This window comes from Rousettus aegyptiacus, unplaced genomic scaffold (assembly GCF_014176215.1).
Source record: "Rousettus aegyptiacus isolate mRouAeg1 unplaced genomic scaffold, mRouAeg1.p scaffold_m13_p_2, whole genome shotgun sequence".
Taxonomy (NCBI): Eukaryota; Metazoa; Chordata; class Mammalia; order Chiroptera; family Pteropodidae; genus Rousettus; species Rousettus aegyptiacus.
This window is the reverse complement of record NW_023416295.1, coordinates 64,806,562-64,821,717: the sequence shown is the minus strand read 5'-3', so window position 1 is coordinate 64,821,717 and position 15,156 is coordinate 64,806,562. Positions and strand designations below refer to the sequence as shown.

Sequence of the window (15,156 nt, the reverse complement as noted above, 5' to 3'; positions counted from 1 at the left end):
TATTTCTATGGTGTCATCAAAATAGATTTCACTTCTACATGCATATAGTACTAAATAAATCAAATCTTAAAGTTCTTACCTTCTAGGAACTTAATCTGACATTAATGTCAACCAAGAGTAGAGTAAGAAATTATTTGTCTTAGAATTATACTTCTTGCAAATTCAAAGTAACAGCACCATTTTATGGATTAAAAATGGAAGTATACAGAATTCTGAAGGAATTGCCGAGATACTCCTGGGGTAGGAACTAGTCCAGGGAAGTTTGCAGTACCCATGGGTACAGGTCTAAGGGGGAGTATTTGTCACAGAAACCATAGAGCCAGGCTCCTGTGCTAACTGCACAGGGATACCTCCCACGCCACAGTCTGAGCATCTCAGAGCCCTGATCTTAAAGCAGTGTTTTTCAAACTAATTTTTACTTCTCCCCACAGTAAAAAATTAACTTTTATTATAAGCCACTGGATATATATTTTTAATGTTTAACAAATAAAAATTTCCTGGAAAATATCTATCACATGTGATGAACACCGAAATTTTCCATCCCATTCTATCTTATTCTAACTTGTATTTCTTTTCTGACAGGTCATGACTCACTGAAATGATTTCATCACCCACTAACAGAACATGACCCAGCACTCATATAGATAAGTTAACAGAGGCAGTTTCCACAAAATAATACCCTAGCTATGCACTGTACTATTTTTCCTTTTCTGTTTCACTTATATAAATATACTGGTTGGGACATACTAAATAGATTTTGCAACCCTACATAGGTCTAAACATGAGTAGTCATGAGGTGCACCTAGTACATACTAAGCATCATTTTAGCACTGCAGATGAAATAGTATGCAATGAGAAGATACAAAGTTAACTATATTAATAATCTAATCAGCATATTCAGACAACAAAAATCCTACCAAGCCAGAGACCTCCATGGATTCCTTCCTCCTCTCCTCAGTGCTTTGGTTTTGAATCCCTTTTTTGTTTCCTTGTAGAGAACAAACGGCCACTGCAACAGTCCTACCTTATGATGGTTCAACCTATGATTTCTCAACTTTCCAATGGTGCAAAAGCAACATGTATTCAGTAGAAACTATACTTTGAATTTTGAATTTTGATTTTTTCCTCAGGCTAACGACATACAATATGGTACTCTCTAGATGCTGGATAACGAGCCACAGCTCCCAGTCAGCCAGCCACACAATCACAAGAGTAAACACCAATACTCTACAGTGTACTATGTTGCCAGTGTTTTTTGGATACTGTAGTCAATAAGTTACATGAGATAGTCAACACATTATTATAAAATAAGCATTGCATTAGAAGATTTTGCCCAACTGTAGGCTAAAGTGTTCTGAGCACATTTAAGGTAGACTAGGCCAAGCTATGATGTTCAGTGGGTTAGGTGTATAAAATTCAGTTTTGATTTACAGTATTCTGAACGATGGGTTTATTGGGATACAACCCCATTGTAAGTCAAGGAGCATCTGTAGTCCCTAAAGCTTTCTGCCTACTTCCAGTTAAGGGGATCTAGGAGTTACATCAGGATCTAAAGCACAAGGATAGAGATTGAGATATTTTTGTAAATACTTACTACTATGCCATTACTGAGGCTTGGGAAAATAATGACTTGGAAGATCTAGATTTCTCATAAAAGTTATTTTTCAATTTATTTTTAATCAATCCTTTAAATGTAGAGGAGAAAATTTTACTATTTCCATTGGATTGAATAGTGAATTATATTTCTTAGACTCACTAGGACATGATATTTTCTCTTGTCTCCAAAAGCATTTATTATTTTTATTAAGGATTGCCATTGACTCTGTTTGCAATTAAAGTATACTTGTCAAAGCAAATGATAAAGGTCAAATGGTGAAGAAATTCCTTCTATATGACTCATTTCTTAGGTTGTTGAACTTTATGGATAAAGCAGTATTTCAGCATATCAATTTAGAAAATGTTTTCTAGCATAAAGTAGTATTCGTTCAAAATTGGAAATATAGATTAAACTGATGTGATGACATTTTAAAAACACCTTATTGGTCCATTTGGTGTGATCTTTATCCCCTCTCATACACATACAAAGACATGTACAACAATATTATTAATAGTTAAGATCCATCCATAGAAAAGTTTAACATAATATGAATTATTTTTCCAAAGAATATTAGTGATAAAGAAGAGCAATCTAAACAGGTAGATATTACCTTTGTTTTGAAAAGCAATTTTTTTAATGTGGCCGAGAAAACTTCTCAAGAATGAAAATTAATAATCGTAGGAAAATAACCTTAAAAATTGTTTTGTAATTTACTGGTGCTATTTCTGTGTACCTGTACACTCACACAAATCATAAATTATATGTGTGTGCAAAGAGTACTGTTTGTGTCTGAAAATCTACCCCACTCGGCATATCTACCACTGGTTTCTTCTCTCAATCTCTGAGGGTCTAGGCATGTGATCTCGCACCAGGAAAGTTTATTTGGGTGGCTTTCCAGTCTCCTCTTCTACCTCTTTAAAAGCAACAGAGAATGAAAAAAGAAATTATAGCAGTTCTTGGTGCTGCTGGCTGGTAAGAAATAATTATTTTTTCCAATTAAAGGACTTCTCCAACTTACTTTTTCCAAGCTCCCCAGCTGCCTTTTGGTTATTTAACTGCTGAATGGTTAGTGAATAGTTTGCTTTTTCGAAAACTGTAACTGTACCTTTCATTAGATTGAACACTAAAAAAAAAAGAGAGAGAAGGAAGGGAGGGAGAGAGTGGGGAATGGAGGGATGGAGGAAGGAAGGAAGGGAAAAGGGAGGAAAGAAAGTATTTTTCCCCACATGCCTCAACAGACCAGAAGGTTTTTATGCAGAACTATGAAGTGTGTTCACCAGAGTGCCTATTCAAGATTAAGTGCTTCCGAAATGAGCAATCTCCAATTTCTCTCCAGCTATAAAAATTCAGGGTCCTCTGAATGACCCCAAGCATTCATGAGTGACTAAGAACTCAGAGTGCTTTGTGATGGACCTCTTTCTCCGTAAGATGATTTTTAACTCCCTGGAACACCTGGGAGCCTTCGAAAGTAACTTGTCATCTCCTTCCAGCCAGCTCCTTTCCAACATCCCTTATCTCCTGGCATTGGACCAGTACACTGGAGAGTCAGTTTTTACTTTCTCCACAAATGGGTAGTATTCCCTCCCTTTATTCACATACACCCATGCCACACACACAGCATCAAATGCAAATGACCTGATTTCTAGAAATGGAGTGCAAGTTTTATGATCTTAATAGATTCATTAATAGATACATTCTTTTGAATGCCAACCATGTGTTAGAGACTGTGTTAGGTGTTGAAAACACAGAGGGAAATAAGAAGTGGTCCTTGCCTTTAATGGTTTAGAAAGATGATTTGAATTTTCTTCACTGCTTGTCTAAGGCAATACTTTTAACCATTTGGTAGAGGGTGGGCAAAGTGTGTAGGGAAGCAGCATACAATATTTTTAGTCATTTATTTCTTTCGAGGATACGTAGGACTCTATTACCCTCCGTGTACTTTATTACCTCTTTGTCTTTTTTTGAAAAATTACTTTGCTTTTAGAAGCCCTTTCTATCTCCTTTTCCACTTTCAAATCCCAAACCGAATGTTACCACTCGCTTAGTTTTCCCTGACACCTTCAGTTTTATCATTATCCCGTTATATACCCATTATAGCTCTTAACATAGTGATTGCATTATAGTTACACTACCTATATGAAGAGCTTTAAAATTTCCTGGTTCATAATAAACTTGCAATAACTGTATATTTAAGAGAAGAAAAAGAGAGACGGGGATTTGTGTGTTCATTACTTTGCCAAAACTCAGTTCCTGCAGAAAAGGGCAGGGTGGTGAGTGGTTTTTGTTTGATTTCATTTATGTTTTTGCTTTTGTATAAACATTTCTATCCTTTTGTTCAGCAGAGTATACCTGCTTGTTGAATCGATTTGTTGAAAATTTAAGAAAATAAAAAATAGACCTTGATCCATATATTCAAACTAGTGGTATTCACCACCTTTTTGTATGTAATGCAAAAATATACCCTGAGTAACTATATTTTCTTTATTGTCATTCCTCAAGAATATTTAGATGAAGAACTCTTAGAATAATGTCCACAAATGGGTACTTTTTTGAATCCTAAATAGTGATGTTTCTCTTACAAAACAAAGATTAAAAAATAATCGTAACCTTTAAGGAAATTCTTATTCAAAGCCTTGCAATATACATGCTAAAGTACTTGGAAAATGTGCTCTGACTGTGGTTAGAGGAATGGTGATCCGTACATTTAAATATGTCATTATTATTTTGCAGCTAGAGGAAAAGGCCACAGATAGTGATTACTGGTAAATAAGATTTTTATTAGCTTGTTTAAAAAGATGGTTTTCAAATGCAAATAAAGCACAGTACCTGTTTACAGAAATAGCAAAATTTAAGAGGCAATGAAATGTTTAAAGCATTGATTGTTTTATTGCAAATCTGAATATTTAAGGAATTGTATACCATATGACTACTTCAGCATTTGATATGTTCTTACCCATTCTTTGTGAACATAGTCATTGTTTCATGATAATATTTTATAAATATTTATGTATTTTCAAACAGAGGGTGTTTAAATCTCATTCTCTAAATGAAACAGAGCTTTGAAAATAAAAGCAGACGTGACAACTGGAAAAATTGCAAAGTTGTGCTATAGAGATGATGTGCTGATTTATACTTACTACTGTTACCACATTATCACTACTAACTACAACTACTAATGTCAATAATAATGACAGCAATGACTCCTTTTATTTGTACACTTTTACACATTACAAGCCTTTCACTCAACTATTTTTGATTCTCCTAACAGTCATGCCAATGATGGAATTTTTCCTAAGGAAAAATTCAAGTGTAGGAAAGTATATGCAGAAAAATGTTCATCCTTGTGTTATATATAATAATGAGAAAACCAAAATATAAATGCCAAACTTTATTAGAAGGGTTCAACCATACTGTCAATCTATATGCTACATGGTTATATATTAATATAAAGTCTGTATAGTTAAAAAATTGTGTTATTCTGTTAGGAAAAAACTAGAACAATATAAGATTATGTTTCTCTGTTATAACTATTATAACTATGGAACATTTCTGTGTATTTGGGCAAGGCCTTAATGGTAACATGGTCGAATATAAAATTTCTTATGATGGCAAAGCGCAGCAGTAAAGTGTCTGAATTATTTTAGATTATCAGTGACACATATCATTTATTATGCCATATACATGTTTAATTTTTAATATATAATTAAATTCATATACTTGTACTAATATTTGCCAAATGCATGTATTGCATAAAACAATGCATCTCTTTAGGGGAAGACATTTATGAAAAAATGATTGTGGGTTCCTTTTCAACAGAATGTGATTCTTACCCTTCCCACCCCATCCTTTGTGCATCTGGATCACCAAGATGATTTCAAAGGATACTACCGCACAGGCTACGTGTACCCCAAGAGATGAGTTTTCAACTGGTCCGGGACAAGGCCCAAACATTGCTTTTTTCTTTTCTTTTCTTTACTTTTTTTTCAATTTTTTAAAAAATGTTTTCTAGGTAATTCTATTGTGCAGCTTGGATTGAGAACAACTAAAGCAATTATAATGAACAACTGAAGTTTTACATTTTTAAATATTAAATTCCTTGAATTTTTATCTCTTGCATAATAAGACTTTCAGGATTAAGAATGCTATTTGATTAAAGACTGGTCTGATTTAAGGAATCATGAGTACAGAGTACCTTTATGTTATCAGAGTGGCAAAGATTAAAAAATAAAGATAAAATGTTGGTTAGAATGAGCACTGACATACATGGTTTATAGAAATGTTAATTGAATGTATATTGACCAACTTCACTGGAGGGCAGTTTGACAATATGTATCCAAAGCTTTAAAAATATGGAAATTATTTTGTCCCTGGAATGCCACTGACAAAAATATATCCTTAGAAAGGATATATTGACAAAAATGAGTTAATATTTTTATAGTGTTGCTTACAATGTAAAAGATTGTAAACAATCAAAATTAAATTTTGGTATATTTATACATGATACTGGTAAAATGGTTGGTAGTTAATGTAGAAAGATATGCACAATATGTTGATAAATGAAAAAGGTTATAAAACGATTCCATTTTTGTTAAAATACGTAACGTGTGTGTGTGCGTGTGTGTATGTGCATGCGTGCACGTGTGCGCACGCATATATGTATATACACACAGGTGGGAAAAGCCCAGAAAACTATACATTAAAATATTAAAAGTTATAAGTATTTTTTATTTTCTGTTTCATACTCTCTTGCATATTCTACTTTTTTTTCCACTAAAAGCAAATACTAGTATTACATATAAAGATCAAAAACTTTTTTTAATGCTAAAATATATTTTGAAAAATGAAGTCTCGTTACTTTTATCTAACTCAAATGAATAAACTGCAACACAGGTTCCCCCATCTTCACTTTGTCCAACTGTGAAAAACAAGCTATTTGATAGATGCAGCTATTTCTTAATATGCTGAACTTCTCCAATATATTTATTTTCGAAGTAAGTTAGGCAGTATAAAGTTTAACTTGTTTCATTAACAGATGTTATATCTCTGTTTACAGTTAATCTGATTAAAATCAGTAAAGGTGACAAATAACAAATTAATTGAAATGTATCTCAATGTATTTTTAAGGGGCTGTCTTCCTCAACACCTATAATTAATCAATGTTTTGTTTTGTTTTCATTTTAGGCGGTTCAGGACCATCATCCTCCATTGCCATAGCTGGCACTAACCACCCTGCCATCACAAAGACAACATCTGTTCTCCAAGATGGAGTCATAGTCACCACCGCAGCTGGAAACCCACTGCAGAGTCAGCTGCCCATTGGGAGTGATTTTCCTTTTGTTGGCCAGGAGCACGCACTTCATTTTCCATCCAACAGCACTTCAAACAACCATCTTCCACACCCCTTGAACCCCAGCCTCCTCAGTTCTCTACCTATCTCTTTGCCAGTGAATCAACAGCATCTCCTAAACCAGAATCTATTAAATATCCTCCAGCCTTCAGCAGGAGAAGGCAAGTCTGAGATCAACCTCCACCCTTTAGGTTTTCTCAACCCGAATGTAAACGCTGCTTTAGCTTTTCTCTCCGGTGACATGGATGGGCAGGTATTGCAGCCTGTTCACTTTCAGCTCTTAGCAGCTCTGCTTCAGAACCAAGCCCAAGCAGCTGCCATGCTTCCCCTGCCATCTTTCAATCTGACCATCTCAGATCTTTTGCAACAGCAAAATACCCCTTTACCCTCATTAACACAGATGACAGCCCCACCAGACCATTTGCCAAGCAATCAGTCAGAGAACAGCCGAGCTGAGACCCTTTTAACCAGCCCCCTGGGGAACCCTTTACCAAGCTTTGCAGGCAGTGACACTACTTTTAACCCCCTGTTCCTCCCAGCTGTCACTGGGGCCTCAGGATTAATGGCCTTGAATCCCCAGCTGTTGGGAGGTGTCCTGAACTCGACATCGGCCAACACCGCTAATCATCCAGAGGTTTCCATAGCAACTTCCTCCCAGGCAACCACTACCACAACCACTACATCATCAGCAGTGGCAGCACTGACTGTCTCAACACTTGGTGGGACAGCAGTGGTGTCAATGGCAGAAACATTGCTGAATATATCTAATAATGCTGGGAATACACCTGGTCCAGCTAAACTCAACAGTAACTCTGTGGTGCCACAGCTACTTAACCCTCTACTGGGGACAGGTCTGCTTGGTAAGTTAAATTTTTTCACAAATTTTTACAAAAGAAACGTTTTTCTAATTCTATTTTCTCCTTTTTAAAAACTCCATTTTGTCACACTATTTTTAAAAATGTTTTTATTATGTCACAGCTTGCTTAAGGAACTAAATATAATTAACACCCACACACAACCATAGTTATACAAACATGAAAATGACTTTTTTCTTTTCCCCTGTTCTAGTAATACTAAATATCATTTTAATCTGCTTTCTCTTCTAATTCTGATGCCACCTAACCCTAACCTACCCATCATTCTCTTAAGCCAAGTAGAGTCTTATTTTTCAAATATTAAAGCACAGGTACATTTTAAAAATAACTTTTATTTGAATTTTAGTTGGTGTGGCATCACAGGGTTAGTATGAGCAGCTGCACTGTGGATGGAAACAGTCTGAGGAAGTGTTTTTCCAGGTGATCTCTAAACAGAACTAAATGCTTATGCATCAAAATAAGAAACAAGGCATAAAACCAGTCAAAGTTAAAATTTGCCCAAGTTCAAGGAAATAGACATTCCCAATAGCTGCTGCTAGATTTCCTCAGACAGTATTATTCTTTAAAACTTGTGACTTAAAAACAAAATCTTTTATGTTGTTATCCTCTCACAAAAAAAAAAATTTAGAAAATAACATCAATTATATTCAGTTAATTGATGCAGATAACTATAATGCAGAGTGTAGAAGTGGTATCCATAAAGTCTGAAAATGTTGGGAAATACACATGATGTTGTCAAGGGAATGTTCAATGTACATAAAAAATATATACGTTTCCAGAATTTATAGATATCTTTATAATACGTTAATTAATTCCATCCAGCATTGAAGTCATTGTCTTTCAATAATCTAAAAAGCATAATAAATTTACATACTTCAAGTTATAGGACAATTTCTATGACATCATCCTCAAAATAACTTCAGTATAATTTCTAAATAAGTTTATTTGGAATTTTAAATATAAATTTAGTTATTAACTAATCCTGTCTGATTATATAATATGATTATTTTTAATGATTCTGACAATTATTTCTGTTATATTTTAATTTTAGGTGACCAACCTTTTACTTAAAAACAAAATAATTATTTCCAGACCAAATCCAATTTTATTTGGTGGTAATCACTGATTGTGGCTTAAAAACTAAATTTTTTAAATAAGGCTTGATCATATTAATCATGCGGTCTAATACTTATGATTGCTAAAACATTTCAGGACTGGTTTCTACCTTTAATTGTAGGTGATCTAATTAAAAATAGATTCAAGGAATTTTTTAGCACTAAAGTTTAATATGTAAGGACTGGCTAATGGATAAAGCAAAGACTAGTCTCTCCATGATATAAAAACAAAAAACTAACTATAAAAAACTAACATAATATAAAAACAAAATATTAAATAACAAAACTGCTCTCTCCTTACCAATTAGTAAGATTTTGAGGAGAAAAAGAGAAAAGAATTACCATATAAGTGTAGTTCTTAGTTTTTGTTTCAGGAATCCTCAGACAAAGATAGGCATGGGGTCTCCAAAGAATCACATTGACTTACATTTTATGTTTTTCAAACTATAGGTGACATGTCCTCAATAAACAATACTTTGAATAACCATCAACTGACTCATCTACAGTCGCTGTTAAACAACAATCAGATGTTTCCTCCAAATCAGCAGCAGCAGCAGCTTCTTCAGGGGTACCAGAGTCTCCAGGCATTTCAAGGACAGCCCACAATTCCTTGCCCAGCTAACAATAATCCCATGGCTTGTCTGTTTCAGAACTTTCAGGTACTCTTCTTCCCTGAGATACTGTAGTAGAAAACAATGTCTAGATTCGTTTAAACACTTAATTTGGGGGAAGAAACAAAAGAAGGAAGTTAAATTCCCTTCCACCTCGTCCTACCGTTATTTCTCAATAATGAATATTGTTTAAAATTCCATCTTTTGTGTGAAGGTTATTTTGTTTTGTTTGAAGCATCTCAGCGGTCTTTTTTGGAGCTATTCATAAAAACTGATCTTGGTACCCTCTTAAACCCTTTAGTGGGTTTACTCCCATTGTTCTCGTGACGTGCCTAACCTGCCTGCCTCACTCTCCAGCCCCAGGTCTCACTTCTCTCTCCCTGGCTTCAGCCACATGGTCTTCGTTTAGTTATACAAATTGAACAAATTTGTATAATCTTGAAGTAGAGAAGCCTCTTTCAGCAAGACACAAAACCAAGAACTCAAAAAAAAAAAAAAAGTAACAGAGTTGAATATATAAACTTTAAAATCTGTATGATTAAGTGTATTCTAAACAAAGCTTAAGACAAGAGACAAACTGGCAGAAAATACTTGCATAATAATAGCAAATAATTGAAATCCTTAATATAAAAAAGAGTTTCTAAGAAATCAAAGAAAAAAACAATTGATTAGAAAAATGAGCAATAGATATGAACAAGCAATTCACAGAAAATGAAAGATCAATTACTAATCAACACGTGAAAAGAATAATCAGAGTTATATAAATTACAACACTAATACGTCTATCAGACTGATGATACCTTGCCGACAGTGGTGTGGGGAAATGGATTCTTTCAGATATATTATTAGTCTGATTGTATGCTAAAGCAGTCCTTTTGAAGGGTAATTTGGTAGTTTATCTGGGAATTTAACTTCTATGTATCTATCTTAAAGAAATCTTCAAATGTGAATAAAAGGGCACAATTCAGAATGTTTGTTACAACATGATTTGTGGCGTCAAAAATTAGAAACTACTTAAGCATCCATCGTTAAGGAAATAGTTAAATATGTTATGATGTATCCATCTATCTCATGGTTTAAAAGATTAGTTAGATTTAAATAATCTGATATGAAAAGATCCACAGATTGTGAGACCCCCAAAGTATTTTAGAGTAAAACTAAAATACAATACCATTTATGTAAAAGATAAAAAGAAAGGAGGAAGAAAGGAATGAAGGAAAGAAGAGAAACTAGATATACACCTACACACTTAATATATTATAAATGTGTCCGCAAGGATGTACTCCAGCACTGAATACTTCTGAGAAAGGAAATGGGATTGGAGCGGGTTGAGAAAGTACGGGTTTAGGTGGGAAGGTATAATGAAGAGAACTTTTTTTGTTTTAACGATGAGAAAACATTCATATATGTTTATGTAATAAGATAATTTAAAGGATAAGAGGAAGTGCTCAACCATGTCACTGAGAAAACCAGTAGATAATGCCTGAAGAGAAGCCATTAGATTTAGCAATGACAGCATCACCAATGGCTTGGTAGAATGCAGTTTTGGTGGAGTGGCGGGAATGTAAACCAGGGTGCATTGGATGAAAGGATGAAAAAGATTAGCAATTAAAAAGTGTGGGTTATTCTTTCAAAAACTTTCAAAAACTTAACTATGAAGAGCATGAGAGAAATAAGGTAGTACCCCAAGGCAGGTGTAGGTCGAATGCTAAAGGAAAGAGACCCCAAAAAAGTAGAAGAGATTGAACATGAAGAGAAGGGAAACAGATAAGGCAAGATCCGGAGCATAGATGGAGGAGTTACTCTCAGAGAGCAGAAGTAGCGGACGGGGAGTCTCTTACACTGGGAGGCAGTACAGGATTTGGGACACATATAATTGCAGAGAAGTGTGTGTGTCACCAGGAAGCAGGGAGGAGCAGAGTATAAGAATTATGAGAATTCTTAACCTTTGAACTCTACTTTCTGTGTTAAGTAAGGTCATCTACTAAGAGTAGTGCAAGAGATGGGATAGCAGCTAGCTTAAGGAAGTGGATGAAGATGTAGACAAGAGGAGGATGCAAAGAGGGCGGTTAATGTGCTGATGGATCCCTGTTCTGGTTTCTTAGTGAAAGGTTTGAAGACAGGAGAAGAGTGATCATTGGGGGAAAATCATTGGAGCAGCGAGTCTTAGATGGGGTTGGTGAAAATGGAATATCCTTGGGGACTTTTTCAAACTGCATTCTTCTTTCCTGTCCTGAGCATTGATGTTCTTCTCTGGTGGCCATTCCCTCCCTTCACCTTTTCCCAACTGAGAATCATTTCTACAGAAAGCCATTGTCACTGTCGACAGCATGAGGGTGTCCCTCAGCTGGTGGCCTGGTAGGGCTGAAGAGTAAATGTTACTGCCCTGTCTGAAGACTTTAAAAATTGTGTGACATATCAGAAATATCTCGCTGTTAAAAAAGGAGTATATGTTTGTTTTATTTTATCTTATATATCACAAAGTTCAGTAGAAATATAAATGAATTAGAAATCATTTTCGAATCTGGTTCACTTTATAATTTGATCAGTCTTGGTAACTGACTTGTTTCTCTCTTTGAATCGCAAGTTACAAAACCCATAATGGCATTAAATACGTGGAGTCATCACCTGAAAAAATTTGATGTCCATATACCTCGACTTTAATTTTTCTAAGGAATATTTAGTAACGATGGATTTAAGAAAAAAAATTGTTGAATAATTTCAACCAAAGGAACAGTACCCAAATATAATCAAGACATGAGCTTTTCTATACAGTGACTTTTATTTCATTTTTGAGTGTTGTTCTTTCTTTATATTTCCTTCCTTGTCATATTTGTTTATCTCTTAGTAAATCTTAAAGTTGTGGTCTTTCTCTTTGAGGTCTTTAAACAGCTTTTTTTCTCTCTTTCACTGCTTCGTATCTATTCCTTTAAGGTGAGGATGCAGGAAGATGCAGCTCTCCTAAACAAAAGAATAAGCACTCAGCCGGGACTCACAGCACTTCCCGAGAATCCGAACACTACACTTCCACCCTTTCAAGATACATCTTGTGAGTTGCAACCGAGGATTGACCCAGCTCTTGGTCAGCAGGTGAAGGATGGCCTCATTGTGGGTGGCCAAAGCGATGCTTCCGTAGATGCCATTTACAAAGCAGTTGTTGATGCAGCCAGCAAAGGAATGCAGGTCGTCATCACCACCGCAGTCAACAGTACAACTCAGATCAGCCCCATTCCAGCTCTGAGTGCCATGAGTGCCTTCACTGCTTCCATTGGTGACCCATTAAGTCTCCCCAGTGCTGTCAGTGCGGTCATTCATGGACGAAACATGGGCAGTGTCGATCATGATGGTAGGCTGAGGAATGCAAGAGGGGCTCGGTTCCCCAGGAGTCTGGACCATGGGAAAAACTCAAACGAAGGAGATGGGTTTGAATATTTCAAGTCAGCAAGTTGCCACGCAACTAAAAAACAGTGGGATGGGGAGCAAAGCCCTGGAGGGGAGCGAAACAGGTGGAAGTGTGAAGAATTTTTAGATCATCCAGGCCATATCCACAGTAGTCCTTGTCACGAAAGGTCCAACAATGTCTCTACACTGCCATTTCTGCCTGGGGAACAGCACCCAATACTGTTACCACCAAGAAACTGTCAAGGAGATAAAGTTCTGGAGGAAAATTTCAGGTATAATAACTACAAAAGAACTATGATGAGTTTTAAGGAGAGGCTAGAGGACACTGTGGAAAGATGTGCGCACATTAACGGGAACAGACCCCGACAGAGCCGTGGCTTTGGAGAGCTGCTGAGCACCACAAAGCAAGACCTGGTCCTAGAGGAGCAGTCTCCAGGCTCCTCAAATAGTTTCGAAAGTTCTCTGGTCAAAGACTACATCCATTACAATGGAGACTTTAATGCCAAAAGCATTAACGGGTGTGTGCCTAGCCCTTCAGACGCTAAAAGCATCAGTAGCGAAGATGACCTAAGGAATCCGGAGTCCCCCTCTTCAAATGAGTTGATACGTTATAGGCCAAGGACGTTCAACGTTGGCGACTTGGTCTGGGGCCAAATCAAAGGACTGACTTCCTGGCCTGGAAAATTAGTAAGAGAAGACGACGTTCACAATTCATGTCAACAAAGCCCCGAGGAAGGGAAGGTATACCAATCTTTATCCATTGTCAAATACTAACCTTTGTTCAGATATCAATTATTATTTTTTTGTTATCATCACTTTGGATTCTTTGGATTTGAAATTAGGATTCTTCATGACTCATTGAGGTCTCACAAACTTCTGGAGCATAACGTGAAGAGGGGATGGTTATAGCCACCAAAATGTCATGTCGTCAAGGGGTGAGTTGTGAAGCATTTGTAGATTCCATTAGGGCTCAGGGTAGCTCTAACCCAGGTTTGCAGAATTTTGTTAACTCTGCCTTCCTTCCCTGAATTTGCCTCATTCTTCATTCCAAACACAGAGGATGAAGGCAAGTGGCAATGACTGGGAAAAAATCTGGTGGCCAGCAGTTTGGCAGAGGTAGGGGTCTTTCCAGGTGACAGGTAGTGCTGGTAAACGGCATCTCCTCCATGTGCTTTCATGTGACTCTTAGAGCTGGGAGGAGGGTAAAATCGGGGTGCAGTCGCAACCATTTCTGGAAACAGCAGGTAAAGTTTGAAATCAGAACGGTGTCTCCTTTTGGGAAAAGTTCTGTGCCTTTCTAACATATGGAAATGTTTAACCTCATAGTCTGGTTCTACTTAACACAATCTGATCATATAAATTAAATGAAAACTTCTCCATGAAACTACCATTCAATTTGGAAGAAATTAGTGGGGGTCTCCTAGGCTTTTTCCCCCCTCACAGTTGATAGAATTGACTCAGTAGGCAAGAAATATGCAGAATGTTTGAAGTAGATAGAAAAATTTATATCTGGCCAGGAGGAGATAATAATGCATATTCTCCACATATAGTGAAGAAACATCATTTTTCATCTCCTTAGGAAATAAAAATTACTCCTACAAGTATATATTATTCTCTTAAAGAGTATATTGTGTAAAGCTATTTCAACTCCACTCAAACCTCCACTGGCACTTAGGTTTAATGGCAGGAAACCAAAAGCATTTTTGCCAGTACAATAAAAGGATTGTCTTTCTCCAAATGACCAGGAGGCCCTTAAACTCGTTGCTTATAATGCCTAATATATACTTGTCAGGATACACTCTGGGCATAATGTTTCCACGTTTGATAAGAAAATGAATTCCATACTTCTATTCAGAAAACATTTTATTCTCTAATCTCACTGAGACCAGACAAACATTCTTTAAGTTGATAAACCTAAATATTTTTGACAGTTTATTCCAAAAATAATTAGAAACAGCAAAATTGAGCTTTTATGACATAAATGGAACTGTTACAAATACAAGATGTAGACATTGAACTGTTTTACAGTCTCTGTGCAAATGAAACCAAGTCTTTTTTTATGTGCCATTTTACAAAAGCTTAACTAAAGAAAAGATTATGGCCTCTCTTTCCTGGAAACCTCCTTCCTGTCCTAAATGCCTTGTCTAAATATCTTTTTATGTCCTCAGGAGAATTAAGGCATGTACTTTTAACACATTTCACATTAAAC

At 36.0% G+C, this 15,156-nt stretch overlaps 1 protein-coding gene across 7 annotated transcripts in view; it reads left to right on the top strand.

Annotated features, from left to right (window-relative positions):
• MBD5 (methyl-CpG binding domain protein 5) overlaps positions 1-15,156 on the top strand; it is a 143,009-nt gene that overhangs the window by 97,317 nt on the left and 30,536 nt on the right. For 5 of the 7 annotated variants that reach the window (XM_036236252.1, XM_016151139.2, XM_036236251.1 and 2 more), the window contains 3 exons: positions 6,779-7,804; positions 9,385-9,593; positions 12,480-13,688. In XM_036236252.1, coding sequence (XP_036092145.1) covers positions 6,779-7,804; positions 9,385-9,593; positions 12,480-13,688 — 2,444 coding nt within the window. The remainder of the gene's footprint in view (positions 1-6,778; positions 7,805-9,384; positions 9,594-12,479; positions 13,689-15,156) is intronic. The other 2 variants (XM_016151143.2, XM_016151144.2) reach the window with 1 other exon arrangement.